Source organism: Tyto alba, unplaced genomic scaffold, assembly GCF_018691265.1.
Source record: "Tyto alba isolate M040663 unplaced genomic scaffold, T.alba_DEE_v4.0 Super-Scaffold_2, whole genome shotgun sequence".
In the NCBI taxonomy this organism is placed as follows: Eukaryota; Metazoa; Chordata; class Aves; order Strigiformes; family Tytonidae; genus Tyto; species Tyto alba.
The window spans coordinates 35,038,210-35,063,039 of record NW_024881282.1 but is presented as its reverse complement, the minus strand read 5'-3'; the positions used below and the strand labels follow the sequence as shown (position 1 = coordinate 35,063,039).

General features: G+C 51.1%; 1 protein-coding gene across 1 annotated transcript; it reads right to left on the bottom strand.

Annotated features, from left to right (window-relative positions):
• On the bottom strand, positions 1 to 24,392 carry SREBF2 (sterol regulatory element binding transcription factor 2). The gene is made up of 19 exons (XM_042792224.1): positions 24,178 to 24,392; positions 19,299 to 19,685; positions 17,705 to 17,886; positions 16,352 to 16,492; positions 14,357 to 14,578; positions 13,097 to 13,211; positions 12,708 to 12,889; positions 11,723 to 11,915; positions 10,622 to 10,803; positions 9,667 to 9,940; positions 8,513 to 8,682; positions 8,137 to 8,305; positions 7,468 to 7,591; positions 5,565 to 5,674; positions 4,117 to 4,249; positions 3,393 to 3,561; positions 2,019 to 2,204; positions 979 to 1,090; positions 1 to 296 (listed from the first exon to the last, which is right to left on the bottom strand). Exons 1-19 carry the CDS (start codon positions 24,257 to 24,259, stop codon positions 76 to 78), a joined length of 3,354 nt encoding a protein of 1,117 aa, XP_042648158.1. The 5' UTR covers positions 24,260 to 24,392; the 3' UTR covers positions 1 to 75.
• Between the last annotated feature and the right edge of the window lie 438 nt (positions 24,393 to 24,830).

Below are 24,830 nucleotides of genomic sequence, written 5' to 3'. Positions count from 1 at the left end.
TTTTGAGCTCCAGAAGGGAAGTCCAGGCTGACGGTCGAGCAGGCTGTCTTTGCACGAGGCGGCCCCACGCCGGCGTTAGGAGGCGGCGATGGCCGTGCCCCCGCTCAGCTTGACGATCATCTGCTGGCAGTCATTACAGGAGCGCTTGTCGCCCACCTTCTCCAGGGTGCGGGCGGCCTCGGCCAGCAGGACCGCTCGCTGGCCCGGGGAGGAGAGGAAGGAGAGGGGGAGATGGCGGCAGGCCAAGAGGATGGCTGTGGCTCGCTCCCTCTGGCCCGGCAGGGTGTCCAGTTCACCTACGCGTAGAGAGGAGAGAGAAAGCTCAGGACGAAGCCACCACCTGCATGACAAAACCCTGCCAGGCAGGCCCGCGACTGGCACCAGTGAGCTCAGGCATCTCTGGCTGGCATCCCCCAGCTGTGCCAAGAGTGGGGGGGCACCCCGTGGACCCCAAAAGCAGCTCCTTTAGGCTAGCAGAGAACGGTCTGAGCTGGAACCAGGCAGGGACTGGCAATCTTGTCTTCTACAGAGACAGGATTGCCCTTTCACTTCACTTCCTAGGGCTCATCCCAGCACCAGCACACACATCTTCCCATTACCTTAAACACCTAAAGGATTTTATAACCAGCACCATCTCTTGGCTCTCCCCCGTTAGGATTCCTGGCTTTCTGCCTCTGCTTTGACCGCCCCGAACTCCAGCCTGCCAAGTTTTGTGCACGCGTGGCTGCACGAAGGCAAATGTTTCCCAGCCCGTTCGCTGACACCTCCAGCCCAGGGCTGGCAGCTCACGTTAGCTGGCTCGTAGAAAGCGTGGCAGAAGCGCTGCTGTGAGCCACAGGCTGACGGGAGCTCGTTATCCCGAGCCTCGGACAGGGGGAAGACTCCGCAGGTTGCAGTTATGTCCCCCCACCTTGCCAGAACGCTGCCCCTCCCCAAGTCCCACGGGCAGTGGGTCGCTGCCCGGGCCCCAGGGCTGACCTTGCTTGCTGCTCTGGGGCGTGCGTCGCCTCAAGCTGTGCTCCAGCAGCTGGTGGGTGCGGGTAGGGCTGGCACCCGCCATCAGGCGCACGGTGGCCTCGTGGAGAAAGACCTGGAAGGGAAGGCAGGATGGCAGGGGGGGTGAGAGGTGGGCTGGCACAGGGGTGATGCTGCGGCTGAACTCACGTCATCCCTCAGCCACCGCGTTTCGAGAGCGGAGTGCTGACACCTTGACAGCAACAGAAACCCCACTACCCTGCTCCTCCCTGACCTTCTCCACCTGTCTCTGGGGAATTTGCAGGTCAGGGCGACCGTGAAGAGGGGGGAAAAAAAAAAAAAAAAAAAAAGCTTCCGACATTTAACTGAATGGCCTGGAAAGGGGGAGGAATGAGAGCAGGGAACAGGACAGAAAATGTGAAAGCAAACCCTGGCACTGTGACCTAGGCAGATGTCTCACCCCAGGCTGCTAGTACAGCACTCTGGTAACAGCACCAAACTTCAAAATCCAGAGTCTGGACGATACCAGGACAACTCTCTTGTTCAAGTACTAGACTACACTTCCTCTGCAAACGCTGAAAACTAGACAGACTAAACAGAACAGAAGCGGGGGAAAACCCGCAGAGAAGCGCCTGGTTCTCTACAGGTGCTGAGTGCATCTGACCCCACAGCTACCCACAGAGCCAACACGGCCCTCCTTCCACATCCCCTGGAGGGACTGACCAGGTCTGAAGTCACGGTGAGGGACAGGATGCCGTGGCATCTGCTTGGCAATACAGCCGCGCTGACAGTTTTCTAGGCAGAAACTGTGGTGGACACCTCCCCGCACGCACCGGACTCCCACGGGAGCCCCCTTATCACCCACCAAGAGATAGTAAGGAGGCTGCTGGTGGCAGACCATCCTACCCTGGGGCGTCCAAACTGCCCAACCCCACACACCCCCTACGTTTCCAAGGGCGGCAGCTTCCCCGTCACCCCCCTCCCGGGAAGGACGGCAGCAAAGCGGGAGGTGGAGCAGGCAGGGGGGGGAGGCAAGCCCTCACCTTGCGATAGGCGGCCCTGAAGCCGTGGGCCAGCTTGCGCAGGCTGCCGAGGTCGCGCTGGAAGCCCGTCAGCTCGGGGGCCGAGGCGTGGTAGGTCTCACCCAGGGCCTGGCTGGCGTTCGCCTGCTTCTGCCACAGGCTGGTGCGGAGAGAGAGCAGCAAGTCACAGGCCAGCAGCTGGATCATCTGCAAGAGCCAGGGGGCCCGGGCACACACACACACACACACACACACACACACACACACACACACACGCACACACACGCACGCTGGTTAACACAACCCATCGGGCGAGCAACAAGCCGTTTGCTACACGGGCGCTGAGACGGCCCCGGGGGAGGGTGGCATCAGCACCTCCTGCCCACCCCAATCACCCCCACCGCGACGCACCCAAGGGAGCAGGACCTTGCCGTCGGCCCAAGTGCCAGGCTGTGCCCAAGGAGCGGCTGTCCTCTCCAGGAGGGCCAAGACCGCAAGGCTGACCCCGGCCCCGCTCCAGACAAGACGTGCCAAGGGGATACTGGCACCAGCAATGCCCCAGCTTTCTGCAAAGGCTTTCCTGCCCCAACAGTGACACTAACTAGTGGGAAATAAAGACAGCCTTGCTACCTGCAGAGAAAAAAACAGGCAGTCTTGACAGAACCCAAATCCCTTTTCCCCATCTGCTGCTGCCCCCTAGCATCGCTCGCTGTCCTAGTTGCTCTTAGGGGACTCTACCCATGCTGCCGAAGCAGAGTGCCTCTGTATTGCACTGCAGAAACATTGCACAGTTACTGCCACAACATGCAATGCAACTACAATGCACTACAGCTGCCACCCAGGAGCGACAGAAGGGACCAGAACTGTGTCGCATATGCCACGAAGGGAAGATCCAGCTTTAGGTAACCCTGGAAAGAAGAGAAGGCAAACCCCACACAAACTCAGGAATAGCATGACACAGTCCCACTTTTGCAGAAGAGGGTTCAAACACTAGAGAGTGCTGCCTGAAACAGCACATTTGACTTAATGAGGTCCTGCTTTACGGGTGTCAGCTACTTCTTTTGGAGGAAGGAGATAGATGCTTTCCATGGGCCAAATTCAAAGTGGTCAAAGCACCAAAAAGGGGTGACAGCTACTGGCAGGAGAGGAGTGAAAGCTCAGCTGAGACCATGCCCAGGAAAACGATGTTGTACTTGCAGCTCTGCTCCTCCATACAGCAGAGGCAGAAAGACATGAGTGCCCTTCACAAGGAAAGGGAGGAAGTTTCCCCTCTACTCCTGTGAGACACAGGGTGGATGGAAAATGCAGATACCACAGGGAAGTGATACGCCTGCACCAAGACCAACCTTACAACCAAGACAGACCACATGTTATCCAGGGACTTATAGTTCTTACGTTGTTGAGGACGGTGCTGGAGACACTGCTGCTCATGTTAAGGCTGTTCCATAAGTGACTGCTGGCCCTCTCGCAGTGACCCAGGGAGCTCTGCTGTCCATCTGCCTTCCCAGACAGTGAGGCCTGCATGGCTTTACACACATAGAAGGTGGCTTTCACCAGGGCATTCCTGAAAGAGAAAGAGTCCTGCTTTCAAGCAGTACCGTGTCATGCTGCCACAGGGCAGCCCCAGGAGCTGAGCTCAAGCAGCAACCAGCACCAGCTTTCACCCTCCCATCTTCAAGAGCAGAGATATCATCATCTCTTAGACAGAAAAAAAGATGGAAATTGTTCCTCACCTACATAGACTGCACAGAGAAATGGAAGGAAACTGGCAAAGGTGCTTTAGTGCAAAAGAACCAAGATGGTGACACCAGCCTTTCCATCAGTGCGTAAGTTTTGTTGTTTGGCAGGCGGGAAGCTGTGCAATTAGAACAGAGCCAAAAGACATCCCTGAAGAAGCAATTCTGATACCTCCAGTCCACAGTTCTAATACCAGCCTGCAAGCCTTGACCTACACATGAACTGCTGAGCACATTCACACGTCGTGTTATGGCGTCCCAGAGCACAAGAGGCACGCGACTCCAGAGCACCGGGAGGGGCAGCCCTGCAGGACAGCACTAGGGGAAGAGCCACCCCTCTCTGGAAGGGGCAGGGGTCTGAAAGTTATACGAGGCCTACGTACTCTGACGTCTCCAGGGATTTCGGCAGGCGCTCCACTTCTGCAAAATGCGACCTCACCGCCGCATCGTCCCCCCTGAGCCAACCGATTGCCATAGCCACCGCTGCTGACCACCATCTGCACACCACGTCGGGGCCTGTGAAAGAGAACCCCAAGCTGCAGCCCAAGAGAGGACACCCGGCTCCCTCCCGCTCGGAGAAGCAGGCAGGGGTCGTGAATCTTGCCAGTGCCTTCCCCCGAGAGAGATGCTAACGAGCCCAAACCGATCCCACAGGAACGCAGCCATCCGGGTAAAGACTGAAACGTGCTGCAGGAACGCAAAGGAACTTGGTGGCAAGCAAACACCCGACATCTGACTGCAAGCAGAGTTTTGGATGCAAAGTTTGCATCTTGTCAACAAGAACTTACCCCGTCTACCTGTCTAGAAATCTGTTCACTTCCTTCTCGACAAGGATCTCTGCTCAGCACCCCAAAGTAACTCCTCCACTCGTATACACCATGCCTCGGCACTAATCACCACCAAGCCAGTAATTCAGGTTCCCCATATAAATTTCCTCCATTATTTAACATCCCTTCAAAAACTTCCCAAAGCCTACCTAGGACCAAAAGACATATGCTCCACTACCCTAACCTGCTTTGAAATTTCATGACAATATTGACCCAGATGTAGATTTCTCTTTAGACAAAAAAATAACCCCTAGAAAAAGACATATAGTTTTCCTTCTGTGTTTGCTCTACACATTTTAGGTACAGGACAGCCTGTGTCTAAAGCTCCAGCAGCATCCCAGTGAGCTGCCAGGTGCTGTCTGTACCAACACCAAGCAAGACAAATACCCTTGCAGCCTGCTACCAGCCAAGCCCAGGTGAGCACACAGCTCAGGGGGAGTCTAGAAGCTCTCACTGTCCCACTAAATATACACCAAGGGACCAAACCAAGTGTCTCACAAAATATGCCCAGAGGTTGCCTACAGCAGGGGCTGCAGCTCTCTAGAGATTGAGAAATATACGTAACAGCTGTTGTGAAAGTGAAGTCAACCTGTATTTGGTCCAACAGGTAATTAAGTGGAAAAAAACCTTCCTGTACCTCAACTGCAACACTGTTATGCCTGTTTATACGCTACACCCTTTGTCTTGCTTTGCATTACCAGGAGCAAGCTCTCAGGTGAGGGCACGGGGCTCAGTTTGGAATGTGCCCGGCAATACAAGTAAGAGCAGTCCCACCTGGGCACCCAGCATTACAACACCACAGCCAAAGGTACAAGCCTCCCCAGCCACACTCTTCCAATCTAAGCTACCATACCACACTGCGGTGTGCTGCCGCTCAGCAGTCAAGTCTCACTCCCAGAACTGCATTTCTCCTTGCCCAGAGTTTGAGCGGTGTTGGGGAGAGGGGGAGCACGTGTCAGCAGTAGTTCCTGCAGCTGGGAGAGCTTTGGTTCTGTCAGACTTACCCAGGGCAGACTTGAGTACAGAATTGCTGGCAAAGGGTGGGGCTCCACTTCCCATTGAGTCCAAGAAAGAGTTAAGCAATTTCAGGTACTCCATGGCACCAGAGAACTCACTGAAACAAGAAGCAAGGTAGACCTTCACTATGCTGTCAAACAGGAGATACCAAATCCTAAAAGCATTTCTCATCAGTCACAAGGCAGTTTTAAATAATGTTGACCCACTAAGTCAGCAGAAAGTTCAAGCTCTACAAGTAACACAACACTGTTGGACTGAAGAGACCTCCCTAAAGGTAATCAGTGAGGAGTAGCCTTACATCTCCCTGTGCAAGGGGATTGGTGCAGAAGTGGAGTCAACCCCAGGACTCACACCTCAGCTACAAAGATGTTGGGATGTCCTGTGGACTGTGTGTCACAGATATTTGCTCTGCAGTTAAGGGACAGGGAAGCGGGCTGTACTCCAGTCCTTGAACAAGCTGGTACCACTCTCATGGAAGGGACCGAGAAGCAGATTAAAACATGTAATACATATTTAAAGTAAAAGAGAACCTACATGAGCACTGAGTCAGCATCCCAAATTCTACAATTACTAAAGAGAAGCCACCAGCATCCCCTCAAGTGTCCGGAATCTGCTGACAGACATGACATATGCTACAAGCTGATTACAGGCTCCTTTTCAATCACTGCCTCCAAGAGTGGCTGAACTACATTTCTGCAAGCAACTATTTGCATATATGCAAATATGAATGCAAGTGGCAATCGGTGGCGCCGGTCAGAGAAAGTAGCTTACGTAGCAATGACCTAATTTTCTGGGACACGCTACAGAGGAAGATCTTGAACTCCTACCCCTAGAGGGGGACAAAAAAAGCTTCTTACATCAATAAAGCTAGGTCTTCCCCAAAGGAGACAGTACTCCCGCAAGTTTACTGACAATCCACCTCACCTATACAAATCCTGCTTCCTTCTCTCATCATCAACAGCAGCCTCTGATTGCAAGCATTTGTATTGTGCAAGCAATTAGACTGAACTGCTGCTTATTCTCTGCAACAATGCTAGAAAACCGACATGAGTGAAAAAAAAAACAGCTAAATGTGCAATATTCTCCCTATAGAGGTAGGGTAACCAGGTTATCTTCCCATTTGAGACTTTCACCCACTCTTTTTGGGGACAGGATCCTTAGAGAGCTTCCCATGTATTTACGTAGCATTTGCCTGGCACCGGCCTATCTGGAGATCAGCTAGAAACAGTGCAGAATTGCTGGCAAAGGCTGAGGGCTCCACTTCCCGTGGAGTTCAGGAAAGAGCCGGACATGGTTCAGTACAAAAAAAACTGCTCTGATTCCCACCTATTTGCCCCTTTCATTTGGTCACAGAGCTTAGAAGCAATACAATTTCAGCCAACATCATCTCTCCCCCTCTTGCCACGTGTCAGTTCGATTTTTCAGTGATGGTAAATGTGGCACTTCAGTTAGGAGAATATTCATGCATAAGATAGTGAGCTGGTGGGGTCACTCTCTGACATGCCAGACCTTCATGCTCTTAGAGACCTGGATATATGTTCTGGTTTACAGGAGAGGTAGGTACACACAAATGTTAGTGCTCCCGAACATTAAACTTTGTCACAGCAGAGAAAGTGCCATCCATCCAGTCCAAGAATCAACCAATACTAAGCCAGCTGACACCAGAAAGCCTTACCACACCCAGGGTCACCTTCGACTTCAGAAGTTCTAATACGAAGAGGTAGAGCTCACCCTTCTAATAAGCTGTGGTGGTCAGACTTACATCGTTGTTTCAAGTCTTTAACACGGACTAACCACTCAATTTGCCCCAGAGTGCTCAGTCAAGTTACGAGCTCTGCCCCAGAGCCTGCAGCTGCAATGAGCAGACCCCAGCGCAGTGCTCGAACTTACCACGGCTCCTCCTCCTCCTCCTGTCCCGCCACCTCTTTCCTAGCCTGAGGCTTCACGAGTGAATCCACCGCTCGCTCTAGCAGGTTCTCACAAAACGCCTGATGAACTTGTGCAATAGGATCCGCTAGAGAGGAAGAAAAAAAAAACCCAAACCATTTCACTTGCATACAGTGATAGCCACCTCCTGATACAACCAAAGAGAAGAATCAAAATGTAGGAGCAAGAGGAAGAGCAGTAGAGGGAAATTCTTGAGGAACTGATGCAGATTTCTAAAGACTAAGTTTTCAGGGCCTTTTTAACGCTTTAATACATTTCTAAAGCGGCAGCCATTGGCCAAACATCCCTCTAGCACCTCAGCCACTCAGCAAAACAGCGACGACAGTGCTCTGCAGAGGATAAACCCTGGTCACCGCAAAGTCACCCCCCAGGCATTTGGGGCCACATCCAGAGACGCAAGCGGAATGACAGAACACAGCACGCAAGGGGAAGAAAGCCAGCTCCTGCGGGTTCAGGAGTCGTGTCTCAGCTCCTGCTCATCACAGCCACAGGCAGGGCGGACATACAAGAGCACGCTCTCAAACAAGGCACCCGCTCTTGTCCCAGAGGTGAAGAGACTGCCAGGCTCGAAGTGCTGGGAGGTCACGCGCTCGGGACAAAAGCGGCTCTCACCGGGGTTCCTTTGGGTGCAGTACAGGCTCTCCTTCGCAGCAGACTTCACCGTCCAGCTTCGCTCCACAAAAAACTTCTGTCCCAGGGGATGGCACAGCCAACGCAGCGAGTCAGGAATGGCACTCCTCTCCGAGCTGCACAGGCTTTGAGCCTGGCTTAGAAAGTAGCTCTGGGGAAAGGAGAGGCTAAGATTGAGAACCGCATCCAGGGAAAGAGACACACCACCGAGGACAAAGGTCGTATCATAATTACAGCTCATATCATAATTGCAGGCACTAATTGCAGTGCTACCAGATGCCCTGAGCTATGGCAATGCCAGTTTGCAGGCCTTCCCAGAGCTCTGCTTGGAGGCGTGATGGGAAAGGAGACAACTCACCGCTAGGAAGCCAAGCTTGCCTCCACAGCGGGTTTTCAGGCCAACCGCAGCCGTCAGGTGGATTTCTGCCATTGTGCTGGGTGGGATCTTTTCTTCTGCACACTCGGCCAGATTCACAGCACACAGCGCCATGTGCAAGCCTGAGTAAGCTGAGCTGGAAGGAAGTTTACCTGCACCAGGAAGGAAAGGAAAAATGTTAACTTTTAATACAGTAGTACCAGCTACTAAATACTACTGTGATTTGCAGGACTACTATCCTAAAGAGACAATGAGAACCTCTTGACACGAGAAGTCTACAACATCATATGCCTACTTTGTATTCAGGCAACAGAACAACTGTAATCGAGTCTTCAGTCCACAGATACCGAGGCTGGCATCCACAGCTTTGCTTCTGCAAGAAAGCCCTAAATAGCTAAACCAGTCAGGATAAAATCATCAGCAAATTTTGTCTCACTGCATTCACCACTATCTTAAAACTGAGCTCCTCTGCAGTCCACACCTGTACCTACACAGGTAATACTAAGGACAAGTACTTATCTCTGGTGGCATGGCTGCAATTCACACAGCATGATTAGGCAGAAGGAAGTTTAGCTTGGATTTATGATGTGCTGGGAGCCTATTAGTGTTGTAAATTGGTTTGCCAAGGAAACGGCAAAAACAACCGTTCACAAGGAACATTCAAGCACTTCCTTAGTACGTGTGCACACTCCCAGGTTTTCAAAGCATATCAACACCAACTGGCAATCTGCGCTCTACACAGCTTCGGAAATTTAAATTCTTCCAGCAATTAACCCCAGCCCCAGCTTCCACATCACGTTCCCAAGTGATAGGGATGAAAAAAAGCCCTTAACGGCAGCAAAAAGTGACTGGGCTCCACGAACTGCTGCTTGGGAAAGACCCTCAGCCACCTCTGCAGACTCAGGGACACATAACTCGAGATACTGCTGTTGCTTTGGACATTCTTACAGAGCTCTTTTGTTGCATGAGCCTGTCACGTTTCAGTAAGTGGCTCCTGAAATTTGCCAGGCTAATCTCCAACATCAGCCCTCCCAGAGGAGGGAGGCCGTAGCACCCTCCCTGTATCCCCCAGGATCAACTCTGAGCCTCCTCATTCGGCAGAACGAGGACAGGAGATCTGCCACCTCTGCTCCTACCCGTTATGTGGAGCTGGTGGAGCTTGTGATACGCTAGAGCCGCATCCCGGGCACTGGTCTTGGCCTCGTCCTCAAAACCCGCAGTGGCCTCCCTCGCCCGCCACTGGTGAGAAGTCCTCTTCAGTAGCCACCGCACCAGCGCCAGCTTCTGCAGGCTGTAGCGGATCACGTTCCAGGACAGGCTGCAGGCCAAGTCCAGGCGAGAAGCCGGCAGCGCTCGGCCGAGTACCGACAGGCAGGTCTGCAGGTTTGACGCAGCTGCGGCAAAATCCCCCTGCAAGAAACGCGACAAAGAGGCTCAACAGCTAAAAATCACCATCGCAGAGATACTCGGGGACCTGCTTGGCATGGAAAAAGACACAAACTGATGCGCAAGTCTTTAGCTGAGGGAAGTCAACATAGTCCCGGTAAACATGAAGGCAGTTTACGGCAGCTTCAAATCTGTCCCTAGACATATCTTTCCACACATGGCTCTGACCCAGCACTGCCTCTGAGACACACCGGCACTACGTGAAAGGAGGCTCGTGCCTTCTAAAACAACACGGAAGTTTCAGGGTCCCCGTACCAAAAGCAAAGCCAGTTGTTACCTCAGCAACTGAGAAGAATTCCAAGAGGCTGGAAGGACAGCAGACAAACACACACAGCAGAGGCCAGATTCTGGACAAAAACCAAGACCTTGCTGCCAAAGATCGCTACAAGATGCAACAGCAAGGAACAATGACAGAAGTTAGGAGCCTCTTCCAATGCCGATGTCCACGCCTCATGAGTTTAGACTGAGGGAAAATGGGATTCTGCTCAAAACAACCTAGCACCAGCTTCTCTGAAATCCGTCAGGGTAATCCACTCAAGGAATACCACGCTCTTGCGAGTGCTGAGCCACTGCCTCTCTCGACCACATTTATCCACACCCCCCCCTAGAAGATGCGTTTGATGCAAAACACGAAGTCAACCTTACCCGGGCCAAATCCAGGTCCGCTTGCTTGCGATGCCTCCAGAACGTGACCGACGACCTCGAGTGCAGCCGGGTCACCGGCTCTCCATGCACAAGGAGCTTGATGAACACACTCAGTACAATCACTCCGTTCACAAGCCACAGGATCAGTGTGGGCATCATCCAGCCAAACCAACCACCCGCATCTGCAATGGACATCCAAAAGCAGAGTTAAAAGTTAATCTGGACACCGAAAGCTCAGCAACAGGAGGAGCACAAATCCAGAAGGATGTCTTGCTACAACTGTCACGTGTGGTATCAACTTTTGCAAAGACTGCATTTTAATCAGGAAACACCTGTATCAATAGCACTTCAGCCAAACTCCAAGCCACAACATTCCCAACTAAATAAAAATAGTTATTTTTACAAGACAGATTTATAAAAAACTGAGTCAGCACTTTCTGGTCATAATGAAGTTTACAAAGCTACACCAAGGAAGCACATTTACCAGTCAGGGAAACGGCAGCATGCCAAGAGAATCCCCTGCCCTCCACTAAGCTGCTGTACTCTAAACTATGAATATGATGAAATAAGTGTATTGAACAAACCAGTTGCAAGACCCTGAACAACAGTCTTTCTGAAGTAATTCTTTACCTATTACTTTAAGTTATTATTTATAAAATCAGTCAGTTACCTTAAAAACAAATATAAAGTGAACATACCTCAAAGACTGGTGAGGACAGGAGGATGCCCCTTTACCCTGACCTACTTTTCAAGGGTCTATGCTGAGAGCCCAGGCTGCTGGGCTACAGATGGGTGCCCCCTCTGCCTCACCACGCTGAGGAATGGCTGGTTGTGTGCAAGAAGAACGCTGGATGCGGATGTAAACTGGAACCATGTCCACACACTCTCTGGCGGCTCTCCTCCCACGCCCAGCCCTGTGGTTACTACCCCTCCCCAACCATTACACAAAGGTTGCACAACTCCCTGAACACACAAACCACCCTACTGAATCACACCGACAGGACACCTCGCCACCTGCAGTCATCACAGCCGGAGATGGTCTTTAGGGAGACCATGTAAGCCCGGCCACCCTCTGTGGTCCAAACTATTCTAGTTCATTACCTGACTCAATGGTCAGCATGTTCCTGCCAGAGCCGTGGCGTACCAGGCTGTCAGACTCCACAGTTCCTCGGGCATCCAGGAGGGATGTCAGAGGATTGAAGGAAAGGCAAAGGAACGTGAGAGCACAGAGGAGTATTCGAGAGCGATCCACCATACCAAGGGCCACAGGAGGAGAGTCAGGCTCATCTTTAACCTTCAAAGGAATAGGAATGGAGAGAAAATAAGTGGAGAAAAAACAAAAAAAAACCACACACTTACCATTCTGTCGAACAAAAAATGCTTATGTCAAGGGAGGGGTAGGAAGAAACAACACGCTCTAGAATTTGCTCTTAAGATCAAGATCAGCAAGAACTCCAGTGAAGCTTTCCCTAGATTAGTAAGATAAGGCTGAAGTATTTGAGTGCCTTCAACCTTCCTTCTGCTCCCAGTCATTTCAGTTATCATTAACCGAATCCCTGGTTTAGCCGAGGATTAACCTTTGCTGCCCTTACTCTTTTGATGATCTCCCAGAAGACCCACTTTTGTGTTATCCCCAAAACAAACCTGTCAGTCAAAGACAGCTAACAGCTTTCTGTTACTGTGGTTACTTACGGTCTAATTAACCACAGCTGATGTCATCACCCATTTGCAAGTTCCACTTTATTCACTGGACATATATATCCCTGGAAAGTCATGGGCTCTTTGGGTCACGAACATGCACTGTAAACCCACAGAGACTCCACAGGGGCTGAAAGCTAAGTACAGTTCTTCTAGCAGCTAAGGTATGGCTCAGATAATACAGCTCAGGAAGTAGTCTCCATCATTTAAGAAAAGATAACACACACCCGTGCACCTTCCTCATCCTTACAGAGGATCTCTGACCCCTATAGATCTGCTTGACAGATGTCTGCTGGTTCCACTCTTGAGAATTAGGAGAATTATAATTCTGGCCCTTACATACCCCTGAAGTAGATGCCTCGAATTTGACAACTGAAGTCACAAATACCTTGGCATCATCAAGGAGTGGGCTTCCTGGCTCTGAATCAATGGAATACGGAGAGAAGCCAGCCTGGGATCCCGAGTCAGAGGCTGGAGGAGACATCAGCAGCACATTCTGGTTGAAGTCATCTATCTTCAGATCCACGTCGTTGTCAACCAGACTACTCAGGTCAATGCCCTTCAACAGCTCTGCAAAAATCAGAGTGCATTATGGACGTGTTTCTTGATCCCGCATCCTGCCAGTGTCATTCAGATGGGCTGTCACCTGGAGTAACACTGGCCACTATCAATGCAATGTGCCCGTTATCTACCTGTGTCAAGAATAAGAAAACTGCAAGAGGCATCCTACGCTCGTGCTGACTACCTCCCCACTGCTCAACAGCCTCCCCAACTTACTGTTTTTTTGGTTAGCCAGCTTCAGAACCATGTTCTCTTGCCTCAGCTTATGGTTAGCCTGCTGTAGATATTTAATGTAATCAATGGCTTTTCTCAGGACTCCAGACTTGTGCATCTGCAAGGAATTAAGACATAAAGAAAGCAGTTTAGATGAAGAGTGTCAAAGGGTCACCCCTGCTTGTTGGAATACCACAACACTTTGTATCATGTGGTGATAGAAGGAGAAGTGTTTAAAGGACCACTCAGCAGCTGCAAAGAAACTAATAGCAGGGCACACTCTGTGGGCAAGGTATCAGACTTTGAAAGACACACAAGGACTAGAGTACCTCAAAGATCTTAAAAACAGTACAAAGGAAACAGATTAACATTCAAATTACAACAGAGTTCACATCTAGGTTTCAGACAGAAATAGTCCTTTGGAAATACCGTAAGTTTTGAAATTAAGTGTATCTCTTCTGGGATGGAACAAGCCACTGCCTGTCAACCATCATTCACTGTTTAATTTTGAGATAAGTGGTTCTCTCCTTGCCTCACTCCCTTGGCCATCCCCAGGAAAACACTTGCTTCCAGAAGCAGTGGATAAGTTTAGCTTGTAAACACAGGCTCAAAGTACTATGAAGCCACTACACATTACCAACGTTTTTAAAACGTAAGCTTCCAATTCCACCCAGCAATAGGAGGCGACTTCACTAGTGCACGTATTTGTACAGAGACCACGTGAGTTATCAAGAACACTACTCCCTGCTCTGCCAGCATGAGGTAAGGTGAATAGGACAACCGTGAATACATGGTGTGAGAAAGCTTCTAACATTTGAACAAGGAGGAGTTTTAACAACTCAGTACCTAAAGGAAACAAATGGGAAGGCTCTGTAAAACCTCATCCTCGCTGCAGTCACATGGAAAAGGAAACTTAAATTAAGCAAGCTCTGGTTTGGCAGAGTTATCAGAAAACCCACTTGGATATTCTGCCTTGAGACTCTACTGATATTAGACCTAACGTAAGAACAAACACATAAGGTATAGCTTATTTTCAAGAAACAGTACCACTAGCATAGCAAAATAAACATTTTACAGGTGACCCTTCCTGAATACAATTATCAACCTTTCCATCGCACAAATGTTTCTCACCAGTCTTACCCCAATACACGTGTGCATACTACTAACAGTCACATGCACCCAAATGCTTCATTTGGTAGAGCAACAAGCGTGTGAAGACAAAGTATTTATGACACTAGATTTGCTCTTATTCCATCTCTTTACCTTGGCATCAGTCCCCATGACAAGGTCCTTCAGTTCAATGATCTTGTCATTTATGGATGACCGGTATCGCTTTTCGATAATGTTGTGAGTTGTTCTCCTCTCTCCTTCTTTAGGTGGTTCTGGTTGTTTGACACCCCCAGGAACTTGTTTGATGGGCACCTTTTCTTGTCCCACCATCACCGGCATCGTGGTCAAAATGGTCCCATTACTCCCAACGAGGGTCTAGAGAGACCACACGTAACAAGTGTCATGAGCAATCAGCCAATTCGGTAAGGTTTATGATGGTAAAAAAGTAAAAAAAAAAAAAAAAAAAAACAGAATCAGGAAAAGTTTGTACAGCTCAGAAAAGAAGAGATGCGCCAATTTCCTCCTGTCCTCCTTAGCTGGCACAAGCATTGGCACAGCAGCACAGGACAAATCTGCCACTCTGCCTCCCACACTGGTCATTGTGGAGTAAGAACATCTCTTGTTCTCCAAGAATATCAACATTCTTCCACCAGTACCATGCTCTGTTCATCCACTAAATATAGAAACGGACGAACACTCCTCCAATCCCTACACCCCAAGTGTCCAAATCCATCTTTTATGCGGACAAATAAAGTCATCAAATCAGCAACAGGCAATGCTATCTCCAAACTGGTAAGAGCAGTGTTAGAAAGAACCCGACTATGGAAAAACAAACCTTGGCTTAAGCGATGCAGTTGATTTGAGTTTGATTAAATGGAAAAAAGTAGATCCATAAGCCATAAAAATGTCTTAAGATGAGGAACTAAGGCAATGAGTGATATACGCTGGCATGAAAAGCTCAAACTTGGACACCTAAATGTAGGACACACCATCTACACCAAACTAAAGCAGTACATACTCTGCAATAAAAGATGATGAATCCCACCAGAACAGCTGCACACAGGGGCTTCTAGGACAGTTGGAGTAAAGAAAATTTAGACTGCTTAGCCCAGCAAAACAAGATTGAGAAGCATACATGTGTTCTCTAAAGTACACCAAGGATCAGGGATGTGGTTATGGAGAGGAAGAGTTATTTCTGTCAAAAGACAGACTAACAGAAATGAGAATCATCTAGCTGTAAGCAACTGCAGGAACAATTCTGACTGTGAAATAGTCTTCTAATTGGAATATTAGAAATAAACTTAGTTTCAAGCTGGAACTTGACAAAGAAGTGAATTTAAATCCTACACCTTCCCTTGGCTAATTTCCACCAAATTTCAATGTGTTCAAAATGCTTTACAGATTGTGTCTCAGACACAATCACAGAAGTCTCACCTCTGTGTGAAAATGTCACCTAAAAGCAAGCAAGCTAATTGAAGATTTTAGCCTGGCTGTTAACAAGTACGTAAGAATCCCACTGTATCATGCAAAAAAAGTCAAATTAAGTCAGACTTGCAAGTTTACATCCCCCAGTAAATATTTAAACAGAGATGTCTGTTCAGAATGTACAAGAATATGATAAATGCGTCTTTGGGGGCAAAAGTTTCTCAGGGTTGGTAAGAAGTGGAGGCCATGAAGCACAGCTGCTATCTCCAATGACGATACTGAATCCTCACTGCAAATGCCCTCTGAAAAGTAGCTTAATTAGTTTTCACATTCAACATACTGCTATTAGACACTACAGGGAGGGAAAAAGACTGTTCCACAGGTATTGTGACCGAGTTAGCTTTCAGTTTCAAGTATCTTTCAGAGGTTAAAAACTGGATGGAATTTTTAGGTCATGTTCCTTTCCTTGTAATACCAGAAAAAGGTAAACAGAAATGTGTCCTTGGTCTTTGCTTACTGGCCATGGGAAGCTGCCAAAAAAGCACAATCTGTGTGTTTAGCCTTGGCAGAAGCAGGGTATTACTCACTCTGGATGTGTCCAGAGCAGCCCCCAAAACCCCTCCCGTTGGCACCACTGGAAAATACTAAAGCCCAAATCTCTTCCCTGTGTTAAGATGAAAGGATGTCAGTGAGGAGAGGAAAGGAAGAACAGCCACATGGTACCTGCAGAGCTGTGGTCTGAATGGGAGCAGTGAGTGCTGTCAGCGCTGGGTTCTGCACTGTGGCCATAACGGGATTACCGTCCGCCTTCAGGGTCGTCAGGACGAGGGAATCCGTTTTTATGATCTGAGGTTGGACCAGAACCTAGGTTGAAAAGAGTTACAGGTGAAGGGCAGAGTAGGCACATACTTCTCTGCTGATCTCAGTAACCAGAGGAAAGAGATGCAGAGTTGTAACTTCGCATCTCAGCAAAAGTGCAGGGTGAGTATTTCACCTTGCGCCCTGCACCACCTGGATGGTTTTTGTTGGACCTTGATGCAAACGCTGACCACGAGACAGCCTGAACAGGGCTGGAGGGAGGGGAGCACAGGGAACCACCAGAACGTTGGTTTTCAAATCAGTCACCAAAAGCAAACGAGTATGTAAAAACACAAAAGAGCTGCTGGAAAAGCTCCCTTCTACTCTTCAATTACACTTATAATTAGATCTCTACATTAACTGGTTGAGTACTCAGAATCTAACATGGTTAGGACAGCCTGCTTTGGCAAACACCTGTAGTAGGTTCCTCCCCTTCCAATTTCACTGAAAGGAATACAAATATCCATGAATAATATGAATAACCACGAATATCAAGCAGATTAAAACTAACTGTAAGTTATTTTGCCATAACACAGCTTACTCTTGTTTTTCAGGTACCTCATCGACTCTCAAATACAGAGAGCACTATAGATGGCACACTACAACTGAACCAGAGCAACTTGGTCATACTGAGAGATTCCCCTAGCCATAAATGTTTTTATCTAATACAAAGACACACAAGATTCTTTTCACTCTTGTGTCTGTTTTAAAAAAAAAATCACATGACTCTCTAGCAGTAAAAAGATCAAAGAAACTGTGGCAGAAGAACTGGAAGAAAACATTCCAGCATCAGCTGGCCCTTACAAGGCATGGTAGAGGTGGTGGACTTGCAAACAAGTAGGCAAAAGTCAAAGAAAGCTTGATCAAGTAAGGTTTCCAATCTGGTTTGTCAGCACCAAGTTACAATAACACTTTAGACCAAGTTTAGTTATGCAGGCGGCGTTTTAGTGAAAATGGTTTCTGAACGTTGCCCACTACCTGGAGTCACATCATGGCTCACAACAGGGACTCGCATGCATGACACACGTGAAGTGATTCTGGAACACAGGCTGGCTAGAAATACTGCTCACACAAAAAAGTCCGTGCAAGAGCAATCCTACCCGGGACCACCAGCCCTACAAGCTTTGCTACCTTTCCCCTAGCAAGCCACGAGACCAGACTCACAAAAGCAGTTTCTTCTTCTGCTGGATCCCTGTATCACTCGGCATTTTTACTTACTGGAACTTGCTGGACCTGCGGCGCAGCAACTGTCTGAACCGTGGCCGGCGTTAACGTCTGGATGGTGCCGTTGGCAGCCTGCGTTAGCACTCGCTGGGCCTGCACGGTCTGCACTTGCTGCTGGATGGTGACCGGCTGAACCTGGGAGGACGTCACCAGGCTCTGGACTTGAGGCTGGAGGACTGAAAAGCAGAAGGGATGTCAAGAATAGTCCAGAGACACGGGGATCTCTTCTGGAGCTTGCAAAGGCTCCTAGCTTCACTGCTCTTCTTCCAGAGCTTCTCAGTAGGCAGCATTCATCTAACACATCCCACACGGTGGGAAGCTTCCAGCTCCTTTGGTGCCTCCTGCAAGAGGACACTGCACCTAGAATAGCAGCTTTCCAGGAGGCACAGGGAATCAGCTAAGAGAAAATAAAGTCAAAAACCTTTGCTCTGACAGCACAGGACTCATTACTTCAGTGACATTACGCAGTACACCCAATCAGTACCTGCCCACTCCTGCTGATCTTGATGGACCCTAGGATCCTATTTATCATGTAAAGAATCAACACCTACTAAACAGGACCAAAACAACTGCCATTCACCAAGGAAGGTCTGGTCATCGTTAAATACCCTTAGAAGTGTCTTTGCTCAATGCAAGTACTGCACTGAAGAGTTTGGTATTTAGAATGCACCTTCATTCCAGGCTGCCACATGGGACAGACTGGACCTTCAGAACTGGATCTGCCTGCTGCACGCATCAGTGGGAGGACAGGGTTGCCAGCAACCATTTTTTTGACATCCTTTTCTCAAGTCTCCCAAGAACCACAGGAGATCAGGCCGTAACAGAAAGGACCAAGATGACAACTATCGCAAGAGGTCACACAAAAAGCCTTAAGATCTCATTTATGATGTTTTCTCATGCTCCCCCAACTCCAAAGCCGCGTCGGCAGGAGAAGGGACGCCTCGCAGGCAACACTGCAAGAAAAGGATCGTCAGGCTCATCGTGATTACGGATGCTTTTGGAGTTTCAACACTGACACTGTATATTGTGAGTGCACCGGGCACACCGGCAGCCTGAGCACCCCGAAATCACGAGTGCACCGGGCACACCCGCAGCCCGAGCGCCCCGAAATCACGAGTGCACCGGGCACACCAGCAGCCCGAGCGCCCCGAAATCACGAGTGCACCGGGCACACCCGTAGCTCGAGCACCCCAAAATCACGAGTGCACCGGGCACACCGGCAGCCCGAGCGCCCCGAAATCACGAGTGCACCGGGTACACCGGCAGCCCGAGCACCCCGAAATCACGAGTGCACCAGGCACACCCGCAGCCCGAGCACCCCAAAATCACGAGTGCACCGGGCACACCAGCAGCCCGAGCGCCCCGAAATCACGAGTGCACCGGGCACACCCGCAGCCCAAGCACCCCAAAATCACGAGTGCACCGGGCACACCCACAGCCCGAGCGCCCCGAAATCACGAGTGCACCGGGCACACCCGCAGCCCAAGCACCCCGAAATCACGAGTGCACCGGGCACACCCGCAGCCCGAGCACCCCAAAATCACGAGTGCACCGGGCACACCCGCAGCCCGAGCACCTCAACCGCTACCTTGGAAACTCGTGGCCGCGTTCTGGTAGATCACCGGCTGCTGGATAATCCTGGTCGGGGGAGCAGAGCTGAACGTCGGCGTAATCATCACGGCCTGCTGCTGGAGCTGCGGCTGGAGCGGGGGCCGGCGCTGCAGGAGGGGGGCTGACCGCGGAGGGGCCGGCGGGGTTGCCTGCGCCGCTTTGACCGGCAAGTTTTGGAGCTGAGGGGAAGCCGGGGGCGGCGGGAAGGGCTGGAGCTGCACCTGGCCGTACGGCCGCTGCAACTGCGGCTCCAGGGCCCCACCGCTGCTGCCACCGCTGCTGCCCCCCTGGAAGGTGCCACACAAGTGATCCGAAAACAGATCTGGGAAGTCTCCTGCCTGGTTACTGACGAACTGCAGCATCTCTGTAAAACAGAAGAAGACGCGTTCAGTGCTATTCTACTGCCCATACACTCTGACGCCCGGCATTATGTCAGGACTCAGATGATGGTGTGCTTGCACAAAAGGGTGCTCTGGGCCCTTCAAAACCTCCGGAGAACGTATCACCCCCACCTAACACCTCCAGAGAGAAACCAAGAGGTGGCCAGCAGCAGGGCACTGCTGCCACTGCGCAGGGAGAAAGGCAGGACTCCCTTACACCACCTTCTCAAACTACCGGATCCAAGCACAGAGTAGAACTTAGTCATCTCCAATACACCTAAAATATTAGACTCTCATTCCATCATTGCTCCAGTCTAATCCTTACAGAAGGAAGAAATCAAGCACCTCCGCAATTCCAGCGCTAATCGTTATCCCACCCAACTTTTAAGATGCTTTCAAGACCCCTATTCTTTCTGCCCCACTGAGTATCTGGAAAATGAAGAAATGGGATAAGAATTAATCTTAAATTTGTTTTACTTTCAAGTGTACCGACAGCTGGGGCAAAAACACTAAAGGAAACAACACTTACAGAACTGTAGCAGGAGAAATTCAGGCATGTGTTTGAACCTCCAGAGTAACTTTTTTTGTTTGGTTGGGTTTTTTTTCTGCCTATTTATCCCCTGCCTGCAATCACCGCACAGCAGTTTCTCTCCATCCCACCTTCTCCATGATTTTATCAGCCCACATCAAGAGGCTACTACTGCAACTCTATAGCTCTCCCCTTCAGAGGAAAATATTTCACCACCAAGAGATCATTGTTCGTAAGAAAAGCTTCCTCTTCCCTCCGTCTAATCCAATTTAATCCAATTATGCACCTTAAGGTATCTGAATGCTTCCCCTGATCTGTGGGTGGGCGGTGGTGTGAGGAGTCACACATCCTTCCACACCCCAGGATCTGCCCATGCTGCACTGGCTCTTCCACAGCTTTCCACAAGTCCTATTTATTTTTTTTCTGAAAGTAGGAAAAAAGGGAGGGGACTCACAAATATAGCGGAGTATTAATAACTGAATAATAAATAAAGTAGAAAATAGATTTGCGATTTATAGGGAAAAAATATGGCAAAAGCTCCTGGTGTAAGGATCCCTTCTCATCCACAAACTCAAAGGATGTTGCTGCTGTGGTTTATGAAGGGGATGTGAAGAAGCCAACTTTCCACAACATGTTTCCATGGAAGTTGTCCCAGCAGTAAGAGGGCTGTTAAGTTGCTTCTCTGAAATGCCACCCACACATTATCCAATTAATTTGTCTGACACTCCTGAGACAGAGCAAAGGGATCATCCTCCACCCTTCTTGCTCCCTCAACAAATGTTTCACCATATTTCTATGATACTCCTCCCCTTCCAACAGCAACCTCTCCGCACCCTTACGCACATTTGACCACGACCATTGCTCTTAAGAACTCGAGCATGTTGGATGGAGGAGCTTGGGAGGAGATGTGTCCTCCTGACCTATTTATAACCCGACACTAAGAGGGGACGCGCGGTTCCCCCAGCACGGAGCAGTGGCCGCCCTCGGGGACCAGCCAGACCAAACCTCTGTCTCTGCTTTTAACTAGAGGAATGAAAGATTTATAATTTTTTTCTATGCAATGCATCAGTAAACTTTCACAAAACATTACTGGAGCAAGGAGGGCTGTTTAAAGATTAACACTTCTGCATAACATCTAGACGGATATTAAGCAGCTTTTCACCCTCCGACCGGCTGCAGCTAAGACCATCCCAAATAAACCCCAACACGATAAACCTGATAATCTCAATTATGTGCTTCTCCAGCTCTTCCTTTGACGATACTGCTATTTCACTATCAGACAGCACTACTGCAAGTGGGGAATAAATATAAATCGGACGAGATTTGCTCTGGAAGAGCTGAATTTCATGTAGTGTATTTTAAAGAACATTGTGTTCAACACAGCAGACTTAATATCTTATTAAAAAAACTACTCTTGCTCTCACAGTTAAATCACATCTTTACCACAGACTGAACTTGGACTAAATGCAAAAAGTCTAAAGATTCATTTTTTAAAATTAGACTGCCAGGGGATCAAACCCACTTCTTTTAAAGCGCCCAAGAACTTTCCTAGCAGCCCCATGAGGAAAAGAAAAAGCCGTAGAAACAGCAACATCCAGAAGTCAAGTCCCTCCCTTTTAAAACACCTTTGCCTACGCAGAGAACAGCGCGAGCGTCTACACTGGGCACTTTTGGAGGACAGCTTGCGGTGACAAACCCACCGTCGCCAGACCACCCCCACCCTCGGTGCAGAACGGGTTTCAGTCCCTAACGCGCAGCGAGGTGCTACTGCAGAAAACCAGCCCAGCCCAGCCCAAGGCTACAAAAACGTCAAGCAGGCACTGTGAAACCAAGCCCCCCAAGGACTTCTGCTGCTTCTGTCGGCCCAGCGCCCCAGTGCCTGGCGGAAAGGCGAGGGCTGAGAGCCTGCAGGCGGGCTGCTCTCCCTCACACGCCGTGCTTTGAGAAGCGGAGCTCCCGACCTCGACAGCAACAACCCCTCCGCCCTGAACGCAGCCCCGCTCGCACCCCGGCTCTCCGGCCGTGCCTGCCTGGCAGGGAGGTGCCGGCGGAGGAGCCCGCGCCGGGGCGGGAGGCAGAGCCAGGCACCCTCGGCTCAGCGCCGGGACCTCCCGGACCTGGAGCAGGATCCCGGCGAGCACCAACCATCCCAGAGCAGTCGGCGCGATCCTCCTGACCGACCAGCGTCGGCTCCTCTTCCACGGTGGAAAACCAAAAGCCGCGCAGCAGGCGGTGAGGGTCCCTCAGCCCGAACGGGAGAGGAATGCCGAGAGCCGCCGACAAGGAAGCTTAAAAACCAAATCAAAACTCTTGCAGAATTTCAAGCCCTGAGATGAATCCATGTCAGAGATCAAAAAAAAAAAAAAAAAAAAAAAAAAAGCAGGATTGTCATATACTTCCCCCCCCCCCCCGCCCCCTCCCGTAAAATCCACCCCGGGAGCTGGGGAGGAACGCGAAGCTCTTTCTCCCAAGTTACTCATCGCTCTGAATCACACCTCCCCAGGCACACCGCAGCTCAGAGCCGGCTCCGGGTTCACCGGAATTACTTCCCGTCTCCATATGGATCCCGAGAAGTCGTTATATGGTGCTTAAATTAAAAAAGAGCAACCACCACCTTCAATCTGCACCATCGACTTTACGAGCAATAACTAAGCCCTTTCCGTCCTCATAAGGCGTATTCTTCTTTTCTGTGCCATAAAAGAAAAAAAAAAAAAAAAAAAAAAAAAGGGGGGGGTATGTATTTTATCCATAGCTACACTGCGAATCAATTGCAATTATAAGCTTAAAAGCACTGGTTTAATTTTATGACCCAACTGGTAAGCAAGGATGCTTTAGGCATCACCTGCCCCCAAAGGCAAGATGTGTTTGGGATTACAGCTGAGCGGAGCAGGGGCGCAGAGCCAGGTCCCCATCTCCAGCCTGCAGCAGAACTCGTCCTGAAATTATATTTTTAAAGGGCGTTCAGGAGCTGTTGGAGGAACACTAACTAAGGCATCGACACGCGGGCGCTTCGTTTTGCTGTATTTCAGTGGAAAACTGGGATTTTCCCACGGGTCTGAGCTCTGCCGTGGATGCAGTGAAGTTTTAAGATGACACAGGGGGGGGAAAAAAAGGGGAATTTAAGCAGTTACACCTGTTTCGGTGGAGGAGGGTGAGCAGGCACAGCCTCCTCCCACAGGCACTAGTGGCAGCACAGCTCCGGCAATCATTTAGCGCTGACTTTAGGAGAGCCACGAGGAAACACGAGGGGAACCCCAAGCAGCACTGCTTGCCCCGTGGGTCTGAGACAAGAGGAGAGAGGCAAAGTAATTACTTTCTCCAACCCTCTCCCGAGCCGGCAGCGGCCACGGGTGGGAGGAAAGGCTCGGTCCCCCCACACCTCCACGCGGCTTTTTGTGGTTACTGCCTCGACGCCCCCCGGCGTGGGTCAGCCCCGTGAAAGTGGCTCAGAAGCGCTCCCCGGGCGGAGCTGGCCATCGGCTGCCCGCCCCACCCGGGGAGACACGCGTGGCCACTCGCGAGGCGAGCGCTACCCGGTGGGGCGCACCCCGCACCCTCGCCTTTACCCACGCGGGGCGGGGGATTCCCCGCTCACACCCCCCCCACGCGCGCTGGAAGCCCGTGCCGCCCGGGAAGCTGCGCCCCACGCAGCTGGGCCAAACCGCTGCGACCACCCTGCGCTCCCACTCCCCAACCCGGGGGGGGGGGGGGACACGACGACACACAGGACACCCCACGCAACTACATCCAAGAACCACCACCCCCCCACACGCACCCAACCCCCCCCCCCCTTTCCAGGCAGCACCAGCAACCCCGGACCCGCGCGGAGGCACAAGAGCTCCCCCCCACCCCGCGCGGGGGAGCCCACGCGCGCCGCCTCCCCCACCCCACCCCCCTCCTTTTTTTTTTTTTTTTTTTTTTTTTTTTTTTCCCCCCGCGGCGCCCACCGTCGATGTCGCCCAGGGTGAGCTCGTCGCCCAGCTCGGTCAGGCTCTCCATGTTCTCCACGCCCAGCTCGCCGCCCTCCATCGCGTCGGGGCCCACCGCGGCCGGGCGCCCCGGCGCATGAACCCCCCGAACACCCCACGCCACGCCACGCCACGGGCGCTCAAGCGGAGGCAGCCGGCGAGCGCCGCCGACCCCGCGCCATCTTGGTCCCGCCCCGATCCGGCCGCTGGCCCCGCCCCCCACCTGCCCGCCGCCGCGGCCCGGCAGCGGCGCGCGCGACCCCCCGCGGTTTGTTGTCAATGAGACCAGGTCGCCGGCGGCCAATCGGCGGCCGCGGCGGCGCGTGGTGTGATGGCGCGTCAGCGATCAGCAGCTGCGATTAGCATAGGGCGCCCCGCCCCGCGCTCCCCCGCCCCCCTCGGGTTGGAATATTCATGAGAGGGGCGGGGCCGGCGGGGGAGCGGGGCGGGGCGCTGCGCTGCGGCGGGCACGCGTGGGAGAGGGGCGAGCGCGCTGCCCACGGGAAACGCGGCGGGGGCAGCGCTGGCACCGCCGGGCCCCCAGCCCGGCTGGAGGCGGCGGAGGTCAGAGAGGGCGTTTGTTGTTCCCCAGCTCCCCCGTTAGCATGTCCGTCCCTCCGCAGCTCCCCACG